At 40.0% G+C, this 20785-nt stretch overlaps 1 protein-coding gene across 2 annotated transcripts in view; it reads left to right on the forward strand.

The window, feature by feature from the left end:
- The first annotated feature begins 751 nt into the window (after positions 1-751).
- CHD1 (chromodomain helicase DNA binding protein 1) overlaps positions 752-20785 on the forward strand; it is a 61624-nt gene continuing 41590 nt past the window's right edge. The window contains exons 1-4 of one of the 2 annotated variants that reach the window (XM_017812704.1): positions 752-804; positions 2552-2760; positions 19402-19606; positions 20269-20373. In XM_017812704.1, the coding sequence (XP_017668193.1) occupies positions 2708-2760; positions 19402-19606; positions 20269-20373 (363 nt within the window). In that variant the 5' untranslated portion in view covers positions 752-804; positions 2552-2707. The remainder of the gene's footprint in view (positions 805-2551; positions 2761-19401; positions 19607-20268; positions 20374-20785) is intronic. The other variant, XM_017812705.1, reaches the window with a different exon arrangement.

Below are 20785 nucleotides of genomic sequence, written 5' to 3' on the forward strand. Positions count from 1 at the left end.
GCGTATCTCCTTGGACTCAAGGAGGAAGGCCAGCCCCCATCCAGGGTACAGTGCAAGCCCCGATACCACTTTTGACAGCGCCGCTGGACTGAGAAACGCGGCCGCGTTTGTCGCCGGGCTGTGATTGCACACCGACAAACCCCAAACAACCTCCCGCGCCGCGTAGCGCGGAACCGCGCCGGGCTGCGCTCGGGCCATGGCGCCCCTTGGGCCGCGCCCTGAGCCCGCACACCGCCATGGGAGCCCCTTCCCCGCGCCAGGCTGGGAGGGAGGGACGGCAGGATGGCGGGCGGGCGCTGCCGCCGAGCCCCGCTAGCTCCCCGAGCGCCCGGCCGGGGCCCACCTCCGCCGTGCTGTGCGAGGCCCCGCGGCGCGGCCCGCCACCCCCGGCCGAGGCTCCTCCTCCCGCTGCCGGTCGGTCCCAGGGCGCAGGGCTGACATCACGCCCGGGGTTTCCATCCGACCGCGGGAGGGGGAGGCTGCGCGGAGCGGCGGCGTGATGGCGGCGGTCGGCAGCACTTAAGAGGAGGCGGCGGCGGCGGAGCAGAGAGGCGCCCACTCCGGTTCTCCCTGCGCCCCTCCCAGCGCGGCCCAGGCCCCATTGTTCGAGCGGCAAAGCGAGCGAGCCCGCGGCGCAGGCAGCGCAGAGCCGGCGAGAGGAGCGGCGGCCACCCAGGCCCCGCCGCGGCCACGGGAGCCGCCCGCGACACGGAGCTGCGTACGAGATCCCCGCGGGGCGCAGAGCGACCTCGGGCCGGGGGCTCCCCGGGGAGGGTCGGGCCGGCCGGGCCCCGCGCACCGCAGGTAGGCAGAGGCCGCCATGCCTCCTCCGCTGCCTCCGCCGGCCGGGAGCCGTGCAGCTGCCGGGGATGGGAGCGGGCGGGGGGGCGGGCGGTGCGGAGGAGATGCGGCCCGAGGCGCGCTGCCGGCCGCGGAGGGGTGGATGCCCGGCGCCGGGCCGGGTCCTTGGGCCCGCTCGCTGTTGTCCGCGGAGGGAGGGAGGGATCCGCTGGGACCGAGACGGCCAGTGGGGTCGAGCTGCTCCCGCTGGCTCCTGCGGGGGGAGCCAGTGCGGAGCCGCCCGGGCGGCCGGAGAGCGGCCGCGGCTCCGCTCCGGCCGTGGGGGGCGCCGGGGGAGGTAATCGTGGAGGGCGGCGGCGGCGGCCTTGGAGGCGCTGCCAGGGAGCGGCGGCCGCGCAGGCCGCGCCGAGAGTGGGGCAGGCGGACGGCCCTGCCCGGACTCCCTGCGGACGAACGGCTAGGGATCGGGATCAGCGGGGAGCGGGCGGCGGGGAGAAAGTTTTGTCGCCGCCCGCGGTGTTCCCCGGGGCGCTGCGGGTGCGGCGCTGTCCGCGCGGGAGCGGCCAGGTCGCCGCCGTCGCCTCCGCGGGATCCCCGAGCGCGCTGCGCGGCCCCGCCGGGGCTCGGAGCTCCTTCTAGTCGCTCTGCCCTCGCTCATCGCCATTGTTCGCAGGCCGGAGCGGCCCGAGCGCAGGGCAGCGCCCGCCCTTCAGCGAGGGTTCCCCCTTCACCGCCGAGGTTGGGGCTGTGGCGTGTTCGAGCGGAGCACCCCGGGGCAGGCAGACCCTAATCACCTTCACACCCTTGATTCCGAGGGCGCAACTCTTGATCTGATTATCAGTGAGTTTATACTTGCGGCCCATTTCCCGTGAGCCCAAACTTTCTCTGGGTTCACCGGATACTGACTGCAGCGATCTGACTTAAGATACGCATGTATGTGGAATAATTATCATTCCATCTGTGAGATCTTGCTGGTGTGATTTAGTGGGGACTCTTGTGTTAAACGGGACAGTCTTAATTTTCCTGCTCCTGCCCACAGGTGTATGTAAGTATTATGTATGTACCTGGAAATGCCTCCACTGTGTTTTATGTATGAAATACATTTTACTAAGCAAATCTTAGCTGAACCTTAATATTTATGGGTTTTTACCTACATGTACAAGTAGGCATTTTTTTCTTTAAAATTTAGATTTACTTTGTTCTGAAGTCAATACTATGGCAAAAGTTAAGACATGCGGTATAGTACGAATATGCAGTAAACTGTTCTTCTCACCCTGCAAAAGCTAAAGAAAATGTAATTTCCATAACATTTCCTATTCTGCAGCTAGTGGTTTGTCAGAAATCACCATCTTCATAGCATCATCCGTGAAAAGTTTCATAAAGAAGCATAATGGCATAAAGAAGTGTATGTTGGGGCCCAGATGCAGTCAGACAAAAAGCTGGACAGGTTTTCTATGCCTTTTTTATATTTTAATTAGCTCTTCCATTTTTTTAAAGTGTAGCTAATAAAAAGACATGGTTTTTGTTTGTTTTCACAGCAGGAAAAACAATTTTTTTTCTCAGACAAGAAAATGGTGATAAAATGAATCGGCAATGAACAGGTAGCACAAAAAAAGCTGGTTTTGAATTACAGACATGATGTCAAACATGCCCCCTTTCACTGCTAGTGAAAAAACCAGCTTATTTTTGGTATCTCTTTAATTGCAAACATACTTTAAAATTGTGTTAATGTTTTTCTTTACTGTCTTAGGTATTTTTGGAGAAGTTTTGAATACCCAGTGAGAACACTAAAGCAAACACGTACAGAGTCTGGAAGACGTACAGAGTACCAAGAAGTGGATTCCTAATATCCACCTTGTAACCTGAGTGGACTTTTATTTATCTTTTATACTTCTTACTATTTACAATGAATGGGCACAGTGATGAAGAAAGCGTAAGAAACAGTAGTGGAGAGTCAAGGTAAGCACTCACTCATTTCAGTTATTCTTGACTATATAGTAGGCTCCTATACTTTGTTTACTAAAACTAGTTTATATTTGAACTTAGTGCTAAAGCTTCATGGTTAACAAGTGGATCATAGTTAGGAGGACTGGACATGCTTTCTTACAGGTGCTTCATCTGCTTGTTACATTCACATGGTTTCAGCTAAGAATGGGAATGATCTTGTATACATGTTACATAATAAAGCTTAAGAAGTATTAAAGCCACGTCAGCATCCAACAGAATAGTATTACTCTTCTGAGGAAATAAAGTGTGTGAAGTGTCAAAAGTGGAAACATTGAATTCAAATGTTAAACTAAAGCTACCGTCTATAAAGTGCAAGGCACACATGCCTAGTATGTGTTGTATAAACCCTAACTAGACTGTCTCTAGGTGGGGTAGTGATTTGTTCAGTTTTTGGTAAGGAGTACTTACCAAATGATTCTGTTAGTACTAATGATTCTGTTAGTCTTCAGAACTGTCACAGTAGTATAACTGCAAGTGCTAACATTGTATTTGTGAAAGTGAAAGTACTCTTTCGAGTTGTGTTTTTAACTAAAAAAAATAAAAATCAGTCCTCTAATGTCGAATTACACTCTTACAGCAAGTGCTGAGGGTTCACATGTCCGGAAAAGCCTGATTAGAACATCCTCGCATCCATGCAGAGTGACAACCAATTTCTAGGGGTGGAATTAAGTTCTTTTACTAGAATGGTTCCAAGTTCAAAAAGTCCCTCCTGCGCTACAAAGTTTAGATTTCTAAAACTTAAATATGATGAACGCTAAAGGTTTAAAAGTCAACTTGCAAATAAAAGGTGGGGTTTTGGCTTCTATTCTAAGAGGTGATTGTGACCATGCTGTTTTTCTGCCCCGCTCTCTGTCTGATCACAGCCTGGTGAACTGGTTAGCTAATTCTGTCAGTCAGAGGGTCATAATGAAAACTATGTTCTGCAGACTTTGTGGAAACTTCCAGTTGCGTAGAGAGAGATCTAAATTATTGTCTCAAATAAAGAAGTGCAAGAAGAACATAGTTGCCAGCTGATCATGTGCTAGCCATTAAGCTTGCAACTTACCACAGTGTTTGATGGACTGGGAAGAAGGGGAAGAAAGAAGTGTTTTAAGTGACGCTAGGTGCAAATCGCAAGAAAATCTATCAACAGTAAAACAGAAAATACTTTAATAATTCTTGTGTATTTTTATGTCAAGTTTCCTGGTGTACACAGGATTGTCCCAGAAAGACAGTAAACTTTCAACCTTGTGAATAATTTGAATGTTCTAATACATAATAATTTTTGAAAATGTCTGGTTTCATAAAAGTTGATATTGTTTCAGTTAGCAAACAAGTTTGAAGTTCTTCTGGTGAGGGGCAAAATATTCCTTGTTACTTAAACCCAACCAAACAACAGAAAATTCCAACAAACAGGAACTTACCCAGGACAAATCTGATGATTTTGTGTGTGAACTTACTACTTGAAACAAGGCACCTTGCTAAAGATTTGTGGAAAAACTATGTTGTATTGAACTGTGACTGCCCATAAATACCAGTGTATCAAAATTATTTAAAAGCTGTAGCAGTTCAAAAGACTAAAGAAGTTAAATGTCATGAAGTTCTCAGCAGCTTAACGAAAAGTAGGTATCAGAAGGATACACAGTACTCAAATTTTGATAGTTGCCTGTGGAGCGAGACTTTGTCCTTCATCTTAAATGTCTTGCTGAGCACATTTTAAAACTTTAAAAAGATTTAAAATGCAAAAAACTATTTTTTTCCTGGGCTTGTGTCCCTTGTTAACCCCATAGCCTAATTCACAGGCAAGTCTTGGAAAGCTTACTTTCATGTTTGACATGCATTATCAGGAAACCATTCTCGTAAATAATATGTGAAAACTTTACATTTTACATGATGGAACTCTGTCCTATCTAACCTAGTTCCCTTATTAAAGTAATACAGAATATCCTTATATGACTTGCCCTTGGTTTTTAGTCTTTTTTTCTTTTTAATTTGTAGGTTTCCAGTACTCGAGATGGTTTTCACTCCAAGGGGAGTTGCCTTAGCAAGCTGCAGACAGATAGCTAACTGTAACTTGGGAAGTGATGCGGTAATTAGCCTTCAAATCTGAAAATGTGAATTTTACAGAATGGAAGTAGAGGTCACTAACAGAATATGTTTACTAAGCTTCTAGTGGTCCCATTCCATGCAGAATGCTAGAGAGGGAAGCGGAACAAGTGAAGAAAGCAATTGAGAACTGCTAATGGTAGTAAATTGCAAAGAAGATCGAATTCAAAAATAAGTAGGATAAAAGAAGAGATGAAGGCAAAACCAGTGATAATCTGGGCAGCGGCATTGGTGATAACTACAAGAAGTCTTTGAAAACTTGTGTCAATTTACAAATTTAACACTTTAAAAGTGCAGTAAAACCATTCACCAGCCTTTCGTGTCTGGTGTAAACTCCTGTGGCTGTCCTTCTGGAGTGACAGTCTTGATAATAAATACAACCTGATTTAGGGGAGCCACCATCATAACTCTAGACAGTTAAGCAGTGGATCAGGGCTGCATTTGCAAAAATACACAGGCAGAGGACACAGCATCATATTGTTTTATGGAAATAATTGTGACTTGCAAAAGGTGTGGAAAGTCTCTAGTATTCTCAGCAGTACAAGGGCTGGAGAAGGTTGATCATAAACCTTCGACTATGCATGGATCTGCTTTGTGGTAAAGAATGGTAGCTCTCCTTAACTCACTGTGGCTGTGAAGATAATTTTTTTTCTGAAGTGTGTGAGAGGAATGACCAGTTTGCAATTCTGCTGCACACCTTGCCAGGGTTGCATGTGTTCATCTGTCTGCTAGATGACTAGAAAACTTTCCCTTGTTGCAGGTGTTGATCCTGAAGTTCTGTTTTGTTACAAGTGGAAGAGTGCATGGCCACACTATTTGGACTTTCCTGCCTATTTCAGCAACCTCTGAAGCTCTAGATCAGTACTAGAACCAAACATGATGGAAATTGAAGGCTATCATAAACACTTACCTAGTCTTGTTGGTTGGTGTTCTGATTTTTGTCCAATAATCATGTGGATTCTATTCTCCAACTTCTTGTTTACTTGAAAAAACTACTCTAGTATTTTTAAGTAGCTCAAGGTAAAATATGAAAGGTACTGTTCGTCTGGAGAGCGAGTGTAGACACAGAGAGTTTACAGCAGTACTCTGCGAAGCTGACTCCTAAGCGAAGCATCTTTGTATAGTGTTCTTGAAAAGAGCTCCATTACAACCTTCAATATGAATAAATACATTCAAGTTATATAGTAATAAGAAAGCTTAATCAGCAAGGAAGGGCAGTTATGCCTGAACTGCAAGGTAAGTACCAGGTAGAACAGGGACTGCAGCAGTGAAACATTGGTGCTAATTGAATAACAATCTGATTTCCCATCTCATTGCTCTTCCTGTGTTCTTGCAGACCAACATATAGAGGCCTTGATGAAACCTTCCTTTCTGTAGGCAGTAAGACATGTGCTCAGTGCAGTATAACTGGATGGTAGCTACCTGGGATGTAGTTCTCCCATTTTTGCAGTAAGCAGAGGGCAGCTGCTAACACCAGAGACTTCTACAAGTGTTTACACACTTAAAAGTCATTGCTAATAGAAGATAGTAATTTCAGTGGGTTTAATTCACTTTGTGGATTGAATAGTCTGTGGACCACAAAAGGTAATTAAGTGAAGACCAAAGACTTTGTCAGCAGGTTTCAATTCGCTATATAAATTCATACCTTTCATAAGAAGGAAAAAAGATATGTTAAAAGTCACGACTTTAGGTTCTTGCTTTCCTGAAATGTAATTGGGAGTTAAAACAGAGATTGACCAAGCAGAATTATGCACTGGATTATTTTTGATAGTAGTTTAATACATAATAAAAGTCTGTGTATACAGCAAGAGAGACCATATACATAAAACTATATGTGTGTAGATGGATACTTACTGCACAGGATTTCTCAGATCCACAAAAGAACCTGAATGGTAAAGAAAACTATTGGTAGAACTTACTGTAAACAGCTAGTGACTAAAGCAAGCTCCTCACTTCTGTTAGCAGTATTTTTCCCTTTAATTAGCAAATTGCTCTTTTATCAGGAGTGATCTCTTACAGAATTGAGTGTACTAAAGCATGGTAAGGTGTCACTGTCCAAGTTAAAACATCTTTTGACTTCTTTTTGGAAGAGTTTGGATAGAACATGTATTAAAACCCGAGTGTGGTTTTTGGTGTGGTGGGTTTTGGTGTGGGCTTGTTTGTTTGTTTGTTTGTTTGTTTGTTTGTTTGTTTGTTTGTTTGTTGGGGCTTTTTGTCTAGAAACCTTTCCAGCTAAAAGAAGAAATTATAACTCATGATCCAGATGTGATCATACACATGGTTTTAAGTTTGGCTTTGGGACTCCTGCTGAGTTTATCCAGGTCCTGGTTATAGTCTAACCTAACTGGATGGCAGATACCTATTCCACATATTATAGATGCAATTCCACCATTCTGTGAGTTTCACAATTTTAGCTGATGTAAGCTTTTTGCGTTCCTCAAAACAGAGTGAGGTTCTGTGAAACAGGCAGTCTATACACCAGACCTATTCAGATGTGGCCCCTCAAGTGGCTTCTTTTTTTCCAGTTAAATTCTGTTTAATACTTTTTTGCTGGTGGTCTGCAAGGAGCTTCTGGGAGAGACATCGTGGTGTTGCGTCTCAGTCCAGCTGCATATTGAAGGTTGCTCTTAAGATGTGTGACTTGTGTCTCTCAAAGACTTGCAATGTGGTTCATAGCATCGTGAAAGTTGGTAGGTAATCAGCAACATTTGGTAGATTGAACATAATACTCTTCGTGCCCTCTGTTTTTTATTGGCAGTAAGAAATAACATAAGTCATCCTTATGCATCTAAGTCAAACAGTGAAGATTTCTTGCAAAAAATAAAATTAAGAAACCCTCCACTTACATGATATTTGCCTAAAGCAACTTGCTTGTGAACTTGCAATTTTAGGAGTTTGGTACTTAGTCTGTTAACTTCTGTGCATTTCATATTCAAATGCTTGCCTGTCTTCAGCTTGTTTTAAAAGAAACTGACAACCAAACAAAAACCAGATAGTCCACTGTAGTCTCAGATGCTTATCAAAGGCCCTGCAGAAAGTAATCTCTTTTTTCGTATGTTGAACTTTATTTTGCATGACTTGGTACTCTCCTGCTGTTCTTGAAAAAGGACATTATTAAGGTAGCTTCACCTGATGAATGCACTTAAAATCTGTGACAATAAACTACCCGCTCTTGGATTCATTATTATCCTAGACCTTACACGGGAGCTTAAATGCTCAACCAGTTCTTTTGCAATGTGACTTGTTCAGCTTTCCATTTTAGGATTTATATTTCTGGTGCCTAGTTCCTCATTGTGTGATCCTCTAAGGGGCACCTTGTTTTAAGGGATAAGCTAGTGAAGCTAAACTTAAGACTATTGAAAAGAACTAATGGCTCTGTGTCAGGATATTTGCTTTAAGCCTGTCATCTCCCCAAAACATTCCCCTTTTTCATTTTAAGGGGTGGTAGTTTGGAAAAAAAGATAATATTTCATATTTGTTTTAACCTTTTACCTCTTCTGATACCTTCATTAAGCTATGGTGCTTTCTTTCAAAAGAGTCTGCAAATAAATACTGCATTCAGGCATGCATTTGTTGTGAATATGTAGGGACTAGCCAGAAACAGTGTTTATAAAAAAGAACAGAAAAATTCCTTCAGTGTGTCAGACTTCCATATCAAATCAGATTTGACATGTGCTGTGTACAAATGCAACTATCAAGGGCTAGAGGTAAGAGGTTTCTTAATATGTCCTGAAGGGTGCTCTTTCTAGAATTTATACCTCAGTTTGTCAACATGCATGAAACTATAATTTTTCATGTAGAAATTCCATCCTGAGAACTGCTACTCATTTTCAGTGTATACTGTTGCCTGCTGCTGAAAGTTATTAGTGACAGCTGACTTTTTAATCATTGCCGTGGTTTGTTTGCAGGATAGAGAAAAAGTCTGACTGCAGCAGTACTGAGATCATCACTGGTGCTTTATCAGTCATGTTTGTTTCTATTTTCCTTAGCCTTATGATGGTCCACTGTTTTGTACTGTCTTTGTTTATTTTGGTGGTTTTTTGTTTTGGCTTTTTGGGTGTTCATTTTTTCCTTTTCTTTTGAATAAAGTGAATGCAATGTAAGGTTTCTTACTCAGGAGCATACCATTTTCATATTACCTTTTTTTTGTTTAATAAGTGATAGATTTAATTTGCCTGGAGCTGGAGGAGGGAAGAAGGCTTATGTAATGCACAGAAGGACGACTCAGAAAAGCAGTAATTTCATTTTGAGTAATGGAGTTAAGTGTCTTAAAAGAGCATAAATGGTCTTTATTGGTTAATCTTGGTAAACATTTTTTTACTGTATCTATTATATTAACACCACCTCTGTTTTGTAGCCCCGTTGTTTTCATCTACACTTCCTGTTCTAATTTTTATGGTGTTTATAATTTCTTAGGCATTTTGCTTCTTGGAATCCATTAATCTTGGAAGAAGGTAAGGAAAAAAAATGTTGGACCACCAAGTAAAGTTGGTTAGAAGACATCAGCAGTACAAGAACAGAGCAAAAAGTGACACAGTAAAATAGGGTGAATTTGACAAACACAGGTTTATGGCAAACATTCTCAGTTAACTGAGAAAGAAGTCTTGTATGCTGGCTATTTGGCTGATTATGTAAGTGTGGCTTTTCTCCAGAAGAGTTGAATGAAGAAAAGCAGGTTCCAGCTCTGGACTCTCCTGCAGAGAGACCTTCTCAACCAAGTTAGGAAAAGGTGGAGGAGAGAGAAACGTCTTCATTTATGCTAACTGGCTGATAATAGTGTAGGTTTTCTTTTACTTTCTGGTTTTAATCAGGCTTTTGTTTGGAAGAAAGAGGTGGATACAGTTGCACAGACAAAAAAAGGCTGGTTAGGTTGTACTCAAACCATCTCTCTTACTCTACCCTAAATGTCTACGGCAGCATGGTAAGATAACCACTTTTGTGTTTTGCTGAACTGTTTCCAATAGGATCATCTTAAGCAAAGACCCTGGCCTATACAGGAAGAGGAATTGTCAAGAAATAATACACTGTGCATCTCCTTTTCTGCAAGGGGGACTCTGAAGAGAAGGGACTGGAAACGCTGTTCCTGAGACAGTATTTATGTAACAGCATTAAACAGCAGGAGACAGCTAATTGTGACAATACTCTATCATTGAGGAAATATGTAATGTTCCTTGTATCCTACTCCTAGAGATATGATACCAGAATCTTAGTAATGCCAATTCAGGTGATTCATTTTCTGGAGGTCAGTGATGCTGCTTTGCACGAATGGGCATTACTTGTTGCAAGGAAAGTTAGTCAGATTACGGACCCTAGTTAGACTACATCAGCTGACACTTAAAGCTCCTTGGCTAGAAAATAAATTGCTTATAGACTATGTTTCAAAAAACACAGGTGTAAAATTAAAGAATCCCATAGGCAAAAGTGGACAAAAAAGCAACCAAGGGTGTTGTAACGACCTCACAGCTCTTAGCTCCCTGAATTGATGTTTTAACATCTTTTTTGCAGAGCTTAGGTTCTGTTTCTTTAATGCAAGTAAACTTTCTTGCTATCAGACAGAGGGTTTTTGTCTTTAATGCAGCAATGATTTTAAAAATCAAATTTTACTACAGTGTGAAATGTCTTCACTTATCATTTGGTTTGCAATGGTAGCTTCCTTTGCTACTTACAGAAAATACACGTTTTCTTATTTTGCATCTCATTTCCTTTTCAAGGAAGATAAACCATTTCTGGAATTCTGCTGATAGAAGTTGTTAAAATAAGAGATTACTTGTCTTCAAGCTCTGAAAAAGCTTTTAGACCTCTCTCAGAGCTATTATGATTATTTTTGCCTTGGTATATAGCTGGCTGCTAGGGTGTCCGCTTCAGCAGATAGGAAAATTTCAGCTGAGTTACTATAAATATGATGAAACTTCTGGATCATGTTTGTCTTTTCCTACAAACTTCAAAAACTCAATTGCATTTCAAAAACTCTGGTGAACAGGCTCTCTAAGTTTGCAGTGGTGCTGGTAGACAATGCAGTGTGTTGGGAGTTCTGCGTGCTGTTGCTCATTTTCTCAGTCACATCCACAATACCACGCTTCATGGAAAAAGGGAGAAGGTATTACACCACGTAGTAGTTTAAAGACTTGGAAAAGGACTTGCAGTGTGTCACAATTCAATGTGGATGCATGTACTAAAACTGAAAAATGCCAAAGACCCCTTTTTCATTTGAAGTCTGTTTAGCTTTTTTTAATAACTCTCTATTGATTTCTAGTGGCTTGTACTTCAGTTTCAGGACAGGAGTCTCAAGAAATACTGTCTGTTCACTCCTGCTTGTTTTTTCCCCCTCTCCATAGGCACTTTTGAACGTTTATGAAAACAGAGACTGTTTTAAAATGGTTTATCTGTTCTTCCTATTGGTGGTACTGACACCATAGGGGAAAATAAAGAGGGCAGCAATAAAAATGAACACACTGGTGAGGACTGAGTGTGTTTTCAAAGTGTTATAGCTCATACTGTTTCCAGTGGTGTTTGAATTGTGCAAAAATTTCTCTAACTCAGAGCAAGGGTAGGAGTAGTTAAGGAGAAATTCTACAGTTCTGCATATTTTGTTTCTGCCTTCCCCCTTTACTGTGAAGAGATGACATATGTAAATGCTCTTGAATTCTGTGTATGTAAATGTGTGTACCTTTTCTTAAATAATTCCATCTTTACTCTTGGGCTTAGCATCTAGCATACTAGGTTTTAATTTGAATTACTACTCATGTGGAAGAGAGTTGTAGTTAATTCTGCAAAAGGGATTACAGATCTATGTTCATTTTTAATAGCCAAGGCTTGCTTAATATGTCTGGGTTAAGGAGAAATCAAGGCTTCTCTTCCTTGTTTTTTTATCACATAGTGCAGTGATTTCCAAAGTTCTTGTTTTTGCACTCCTATCAATATTTAAGCACACATCTTTAATGTATATATAGTTCATTTATAAATTATATACATGCAGTAATATCTGTACTAGTACCTACATTACAAAACGTACACAAGAAGTAGAAGATTTAGAATTATGAGATAAAGATTAAATAATATTTGAAAATGTTGGGGGTTTATTGGTAAAAAAAAAACCTTTTAGCACTCACTGAAAAAATTATGAAGAATATTCTTATTAATTAAAATCTTGGTTTAACATTTTGTGGTACAGTGGTTTGAAGGTATGGCTCTCCTTTAGGTTTATTTAGGTAAGATAAAAAGAAAATCTTGTTTTAATGACTGACACAGCTGAAGAAGATAGCTAAAGATAAATAGCTTCAGGGGGAAGAAGTGCATTGTTGACTGCGCTTATTAAATCACAGTACATTTTTTTTAAATCATATCAACTACTTGTGTAAAGGTTTTTCTTAAATTTTGTCTAATAAATTTCCATCTACCTTGTCAATCAGTTCTTGCATATTTAAAGCTTTGCAATCCCTCCAGATTAGTGTTTTTAACAAATGGGTTCAAAACCCACTGAAACTTTTTGGAAGATTTTCAAACAGATTAGAAATTTCTGTCTCCCAGCTTTTAAAATGTACAAATACAATAGCATTTATAGGTGACGTGCATTGATTTTGGTAATAAGATGACATAATGATGGAAATATTTCCAAACATCTGTTTTCAAAATGCTATCTCTATAGCATGAGTTTCTTTTGAAAACCAGTTGCTTTTTTTATTGTTGAAGTGTCATCTTCACCTGGAAGGGGTACACAAAGTTTGTTTATTTTTTTCAAAAATGTCTGTTACGTAGCATGCTACTGGTAACAAATGGATTCCACAGAAACAGTCACTGTATTTGAAACACTTCTTTTTGAAACCAGCAACACTCCCAGAGGCCACCAAAAACTAATATTCATGGTCAACAATGCTTCTAAGCAGTTGAACCTCTAATGGTATAAAACTTTCTTATGGTCACTCTTTATCTCGTCACGAAGTATTGTAAGTACTTTACTGTTCAGTGGTCTTGTTTTCATAAAAGTAAGAACATCAGTGACATCCTGTTCTCTTCTTGCCTCCGGATTCTTTGCTGCAATAAATTGCAATGGATGAATTTCATTTGTGCTGCAGTATCTATCACCCTTACCAGATTCTAATTTTTATTCCAGCAACCATATCATTGCTGGTTACATTTTCACAGTTTTTCCATAAAACTTTTTTTTTTAATTAAAGAAATAGTTTACTGTTCATAACATAGCTTCTCTAATACGTTTCCTTCAGTGGCTCATGAAAAATAGTTTTTTGTGTATTTCATTATTGAAAGAGAAAGTAGTAAATACCAGAAGTTGGGACGTGATAGAAGCATCTGAATTTTCATCCAGCTATAGAGCAAACTTCCTACAGTGGATGATTTCTTCTAATACTTGTTTCTTAAGACCTTCACCACTGTTTTCTGTCTGTCTTTCAACACCGTTTGCTGACAAAGAAATGCACTTCAGTTTGTCACTGTAGGTTTCCATGCATTATTTTAGCCATTTTTACAGTAGCAAAAAGTAAATTCTCTGATGGCATGTGGCATGTTTTTCCCTTTATCTTAGGTAAAATAACTTCAGAATTCAGGCTGCTACACATTTATCATTAAACTAAGTGAAATTTCGTAAAGTGCAAGATTGAATATCACATGACTTAAAACCTTGCTGGGAAAAATGAAGGTTTGTCTTTGTGTTCTGGATGGTTAGTTTTCAGATGTCTTGCTGATTGTGATGGCTTCATGCTACCATTGGCCAGTGTCTCAAGGCACAGTATGCATTTAGGGCGAGAGTAATTCTTAGCAGTGGTGGATGTAAATACCTATTTCAGATAGTCTTGATAATTGAAACTTTTTTTAACCAACTTCTTGTCAGATGCCATTAGATTGTCATTGTATTTTACCTTGTAGTGTGACTGATGAAGAGCTTGTACAGGAGGAAGAGGAGAAGTGTCAGCTCTGCCATTTTCTTATTCACTTGCACTCACAGTATTAGTGTTACCTTCCACTGTTTCTTTACAGGGCTCCTTTTAAACCAGTTCTCCATTTTGTAAAGGTTAGTTTCATTAAAGCTAAGTAATACTATCCATAAATACACCTAATCAGGCAGAGGCAGTCTGAAGTCCATCTCACTGCACAGAATAGGAATGGAATGATTGCACTGCTGTCGCTGCTCTGAGTTGTGGAGCACAAACTTCCCTCGGGATCCCACACCTGACACAGGGCTCTCAGACTTGTGGACTGAGTGAGCTTACCAGTGACAAACCATACATTAAATGTTTGTAAAGGTGAATTTGTCGTTGGTTTTGTTGGGTTTTGTTTTTTTTTTTATTTCCTGGGTTGTTACTTTGTTGTGGCTTTGGTTTTGGGTAGATTTTTTTGACTTCATTTGTTTGTTTTAGATAAAAATAAATCTAAATAGAAGTTCCAGTGTGTTCTTCACATATCCTGTTGGTTGTCTTGCACACCTTCTGGTTGTGTGCACCCCTCTTTGAAGACTGCCTTCATGTTCAGTGGTTTGTCTTGTCAGAGAGGTGCAGGCTGGAAGAGCGGGAAGCTGCTTCTCTTTCACTGAACACCTTAAAGGCAAATAGTATAGCTAAAAGATTGGTTCCTTAGAGGATGATAAAGCCTTTAGGTAAATCCTGGCTTTCCTCACATCAATTAGCGGAAGTATGGATTGTCTTTCTCACTAGGGAGGCTGGCTTTCAGAGGTAGATTCTCAGTTAAGTCCTGAGGCAGGGTCACTGGACCCTGCTTTTGTGATAATGGGAAGCAATGACTTGTTAAGTTTTGTGTAGATCAGCACTACAGGTGAAAAAACAATAAAAAGTACAAACAAAGTCCTGGTGATGTTATATCTGTGGAGGCAAAGTGCTAGTAACAGTTGATCTCTGTATGTTGAATTGATATGATATAGTAAACTGCTAGTATCTATGCTGAATGGAAGTTGAAATGGCAACGTGTTGCTACAGTGGGGGTTCAGTAGGACTTTATTTTCAGTGCCTCGTTTCTTCATTATGGACGCAGCTTAAGAGACGTGGCTGGAAAATGCCACAGATACACTTTTCCATTTGTTACAAGGGGAAAGGTAGCTCTTTATTCTCCTCTTCATGCAACTCATCTTCCTTTGTCTCAAACAAGTCTGCATATTCTGGTGGATTTCTTGATTTTTAGAAAAAGCTAGATAGGTCTGTGTTTTTATTTTATTGCTGCTGCTTTCTTACAGGTATTTTGTAAAAAACAAATAAGGCGCTCCTTTATGTCAGTAGCTGATCACTGGTGTGCTCTGGTGTTAGTCTAAAACTAACACCAGAGAGATGAGATAGAAGCAGAAAAAAACCAGTTGGTAATCAAGTCTGTTCTTTCTTTCTGCCTTGTAGATACAGAGCTTTAGAGATAATTAAGTAACTCTTAGGCTGAAAAATTCTAATCAGTTTCTGTTTGAATAGATAGCTACTCCTGTTAGACAGTAGAGGGTTTCGAGTTTTTTTGTTGTGTTAATACAAAAAGGTTTTCTTTAAACTGCCTTTACACAAAATATTATCATGAGAAGTGCTAGACATTTTTTTTTTAAAGGAGAAAAAGGAAGAGGACAGTCTTCACTGAGAAGTATATAATAATTTAATCTTGGCATAAACATGTTCTCTTTTGGATCTTTTCAGTGACTTAAGTGATAAGAAGAAAAATACTAATTTTCTCTCTAATAACGAAAATACTTTATACGCTGAAAACTGAGCACTGGAACTCTGTAGCTCTTAGTGTAGGGTGTGTTTTTTGCCTTAGGCTCTGCATCACTGTTACTGTTCATTCAAAGCCTTTAAATTTCTCAAGAGGAGAGTCTTTTGGTATGTGGACTGGTGTAGTCCACATATCAAAATTTGGGGATTTATAGGTGTTACATATCATACAGTGCTGCTTGGTACTGTCTTAATGGTCTCCAATTTGCCTTTATTGCATATGTTCATGCAGAGTTTACTTATTTATTACTCCACTTCCTACTTCCTTTGCAAACAGGAGCTTTAGGTTTCTGAGTTACAGTGCTGTCTTTGTAGAGTTGTAGAGTGCCTCCAAGTCAGTGTTCTGCTGAAGCCCGGGTTGCAACATTGTATGAAAGGACAAGATAAAACAAACAATCGATTTCTAATCCTCAGAGCTTGTTAGTTACTTTTCCTGTGGCCAGTGATCCACAAAGTTCTTCACAATTCAGTAGAAATGAAGCTGTATTTGTTAATCTTACCTGATTTTTTTGTATGCGCTGTAGTTCTCTGAAGATGTCAGAGAGTATGTGGTGCACATGGGGAAGTGTACAGGCAGAATCTAGTAGTTTCACACATCTGCATTACTTTGGATGATTATAGTTAAAGAAGGCTCTGACCAGCATAGACTAGCCTTGTGTGTTGGAACTCCTCTAGTGCTTTCTAAGAGTTAATTTCAGACTTTTTTTATGCATGTGCGTATACTGCTGTAGCATCCTAAGTTTTGATAAATATTTCAGCAAGTCCTTTCTGTTTCCATAGTTTTAAAATTACCTGCTGCTACTTGGTTTGTCTTTTCACCTTTCCTTCTGCTAATCTGATGCTGACTAAGGCCTTTGAATTTCATACTACTGTTCTTTTCGATTCTGTGTACCAATTAGCTGTTAGTCTCTGGTAGATATCCTGCATTGTCCTTCATATATGATATCACTAGGGAAGCTCTAAACCAGCTGTGGTGAATGTTGCTATTTGTTCTTTGTTCTTGTTTCTTTTCATTTCAGTCCTTTCTCTCCCCATCCCTTTTACTTCTACCTGCAGATTTGTTTTGTAGTCTTGCATTTATTAGTAATGTGGTTGAATTAAAATTTTTACTCTCATCAGATGTTACTGTGATGCAGTTGTATGAGTTTGAGTTGTATGAGTTTGCTTTGTCCAAATCAGGCCAATCTATTGTGAGCAATTCCAAGGATTATGGAATTGCTCTTACTTTGCTGGTCTTTCTCATAAGCCTAATGGGAATTCATTACCAGAATCCCAGCTTTGTTGAGAGCTAGCTGGCAAAATAAGGAGTCTGTGTGTTTTCTCTGAATATTATATGATCCACATCTGTTGGTATTATTTGACAGAGACCTTAGATGATAGCTGATCTCTTCGTAAATAATAAGATTTAGCACTAGCTAGTTTTTTTGTGTCCAACTCTACAGCAAATAGCATTATCCACTAGACTTTTTTTTTATTTTCCTTATCTCAGTCCATTTGGTTTTGAAATTACCACTCAATTCTTCCTGGGAAGAACAACAAACAAAACTTCTCATCAACTGTCTGTCCCTGGAGATGTGCAAGAGCGGTCTGGATCTGGGTGTTCTGGTTTAGTGGTTTAGAGGTTGCAGTCACAGTGCTGGGTGGACAGTTGGACTGGATGATCTTGAAGGTCTCTTATAACCTTGATAATTCTATGATTCTGTCTAGTCAGTGTAATTTTTGCTTACTTATCTAAATAGACTGTAAATTTTATTTTTTCTTTTCTTCCTTGTTCTCCCTCCACCATTGTCTCCTGTTCACATGTTTCTCATAATGTTAGCAAGTTGACCAAGGTGTCTTATTCCAGTGTTAGTTTCCCCATGCTTCCTTAGAAAACACTACCTTACTTTGGTTGCCTCAGGCTCCTTGAGTAATTGAACCTATAGTTAGCACTGTATTGATGTGTGTGAACTATTTTACTGCTGTGTGGAAAGCTGACTTAATTACCATCCATGTGGCTTAGTATTTTGCACGTTATTATTGTCCTCTTTGAGCAAGTCTTGTCCTACATGGAGGTATTTGATTCCTTTCCCCTCCTGCAAGGTTATGTAGGATTTACACATTTTTGGTGACTTTTTATCACCGTAACTTTGGCTGGTATTTACTCGTGTCTTTTCATGCTGAGCTTTTTTCTGTTTCTCTTCATCTGTAGTTAGTGCTGCCTTCTGTAGTCCCGCTGACATTTATGGCACTTTGTTTTGCTGAGAAATGCAGTTGTTTTATAATGGTGTGATTTACCCAGTATTTAAGGTAAGGCAACATTTGTGTACAGAAACATTATTACAATGAAAATCTCTTTGGACAATCGTCATCACGTGCCATTAATTTCTGGCACAGTTTAACCTCCAGTCATGTTCTGTAGTGGATGACCTGCTTTATTGGCAGGTGAGGTCAGTGTTGCAGCACCATGCCTGAAGTAAGCCTTTGATGAAGGAAACTGGAAATTTGGGAGCAGCCTTGTTGCTTCCCAGTTTTCCTCTCAGCAGGTGCAAGGAAGCCCAGCAGCAGTGTGTTTCCCCACATCTCCCCCTCCAGGGCAAGGAAGTTTCACCATGGTGTGTCTGTTTGCCTCTCTGTCTTTCAGCATTACCAGCTGCAGATGGCTGATGGAAGTGCAGCCTGCAGGGGTCTGTTTATGAATAGCTTCATTTCTTCTGCACTGGCACAATTTTGTTGGTGCCAGCAAAAGCAGAAAGAGGAGTGGGTTTGCTTTGTTTTGTAGCTTTAAAATGTTGTCAGTTAAGTGTGCTCTAGGGCAGATGATCAGTCTTCCCTCTCCCCTGCCCCATGTCCAGCTGACTGTACTGTCAGTCAGATGAACTGTGCTGGCAGAGATTGGCCGGGCTTTGATACCACTTTTTAACGTGGTATCATGTTAAAATGATTCTGCTTCATGTTTACTCTGGTTTTTAAGCGTTTGCAGTCAATGTGTACATAATTTAAAGTTGTTTTGCTATGTGATGTTTCTTTTCTCACAGTATCTTTGAAATTAGTAGTATTAGTAGTATTAATTGACTGAGGAATCTTACTGAAGTTTTAACTCTGCTACTCTGTGAAGTTGTTCTAGACAAACAAATGTAAAGTTTTTGAATGGTCATAAAATAAATATTGGGCATTCTAAGTATGTTAAATCTGGTGTAAAACAAATATACAGGTGAAATAATCTGGCAGTTCAAGTGTATGCCAAGGAAAGTGCCTTGGCACAAGTCATACCACACATGACAAATTCAGAATTGTCTGCATGGGAAAATTGTCTTTTTGTTTAACAGAAAAACATGGTCTGTGTAGCCTTTTGGTTTTTTTTTTTTAAGGAGTACTGCTAATCTGTAAATATTGAAAATAATCTTTAGTTGGACAGGTCTTTATGAAGTAGATTTAACTGTTAAAATGGGGTTTGATGAAGCTAAGCAAGGATTTTGGAGGGGGTGAAGGTGGACAGTTTGTGTGGGTAAAAAACATTTCTATCACGTTTTATTTTCCTTGCTTGACTCTGCCATATTAATTTGAATGTTTTTGCATTATCTTCCCTTTTTTTGGCTTCACAGAGAGTATCTGGTTACACTTTGAATTTTTATATCCTGTATATTTTTAACTTCATTCATCTGAACTTATTTAATCATCTGCATCCATTTTTGTGCTACCTATATGTCTGGTCTAACTTAACAGTTGACTTATAGGTGAAGCTAAGGCAACTTTTTTTTTTCCTTTTAATCCTGTTACCTTGGCAGTTGTGTAATATCCTACTAACTTGCCATTGCAGCCGATCAGATGATGATTCCGGGTCAGCATCAGGTTCTGGATCTGGTTCAAGCTCTGGAAGCAGCAGTGATGGAAGCAGCAGCCAGTCAGGCAGCAGTGACTCTGACTCTGGTTCAGAGTCAGGCTCTCAGTCAGAATCAGAGTCTGACACATCTAGAGAGAAGAAACAAATTCAATCTAAACCACCAAAAGTTGACGGATCTGAGGTAAAGAAGACACATAAGTGAACCCTTTGGAGGAAAGGGCGGGGGAATATTAAAAACAATCTTTCTGTGCAGTTAGTTTCAAAAGCAGTGTTCATTTAAAAAATAAAAGAACATAAAGAAGTGTTCTTAATTAGATTTTAACTTGATTGGATTAGTGAATGCATTTCCTTATCTGCCTTAAACATTGGGCAAGTTTCTCATGTGTAAATACTTGAATTAGACCATATTTATGAAAGGTAGTAGTTTATTAGTTACCACAAGAAATGAAGACTGTTAAGAACTCTGTGTTATTTTTTTTTATGTACGTTGGTATTACTGTATGAAACAAAAACTTAGCAGTTAAGTGGTCTGAAAGAATTCATCTGTGTCAGTTTAAAACTTAACTTTAAAACTTTTAAATGTTTTACCTTAACAATGCCTACACAACTGTTGCTAAATCGTTGTAGTAATTGTCCTGGCAATTAGCATATAGCATTCTGTTTTGCAGAAATCTTACTACTTTAAAAAGCTAGCTGATATTATTAGTTAATACAGTATTTTGTAATGAATTTTTTTAATTGATGAAGATCAGTCTTAATAGGATGCTACTTAGGAAAAGTAAATATGTGGTAAACTGCATACTCAGTATGTTTAACTGACTTAGCATCTCTATTCCTGTTTAGTTTTGGAAGTCTAGTCCGAGTATACTTGCTGTGCAAAGATCAGCAGTGCTCAAGAAACAACAGCAACAACAAAAGGCAGCCTCGTCAGACAGTGCTTCAGAAGAGGTGATTAGCATAATTTAGATTTTTAAAATGTAAACATGCCTGTCTTACTGTCTTATATGTTAGAATAAAATTAGTAGGGCCAATTGCTATTCTCTGAGTGTGCGTACAAGTCTGGGTTTAGTCTGTAACAGTAATATTCAAATAACTGGCAATTTTATAAGGAAAATAAAAATATCTCTAGTTACTTGTTTTCAAGTGAGTTGTCTCAAAATTAGAGCAGCCTCGATTCCATGGTATTTTTAGATAGATATTCTGTGTTGTCTTAAGCCACACAGTACTGCCTTACATTGAATATTTGGCTTCTTGACTCTTGTATATAAATAAATATATATAATGGCCAGTCTTCGCGAGCAAAGATTTGGGAAAGGTCATTAACCCTTCGAGCCTGCGCAGTGGATTTTTTAGGTGAGAC

Source organism: Lepidothrix coronata, unplaced genomic scaffold, assembly GCF_001604755.1.
Source record: "Lepidothrix coronata isolate B3197 unplaced genomic scaffold, Lepidothrix_coronata-1.0 Scaffold37, whole genome shotgun sequence".
In the NCBI taxonomy this organism is placed as follows: domain Eukaryota; kingdom Metazoa; phylum Chordata; class Aves; order Passeriformes; family Pipridae; genus Lepidothrix; species Lepidothrix coronata.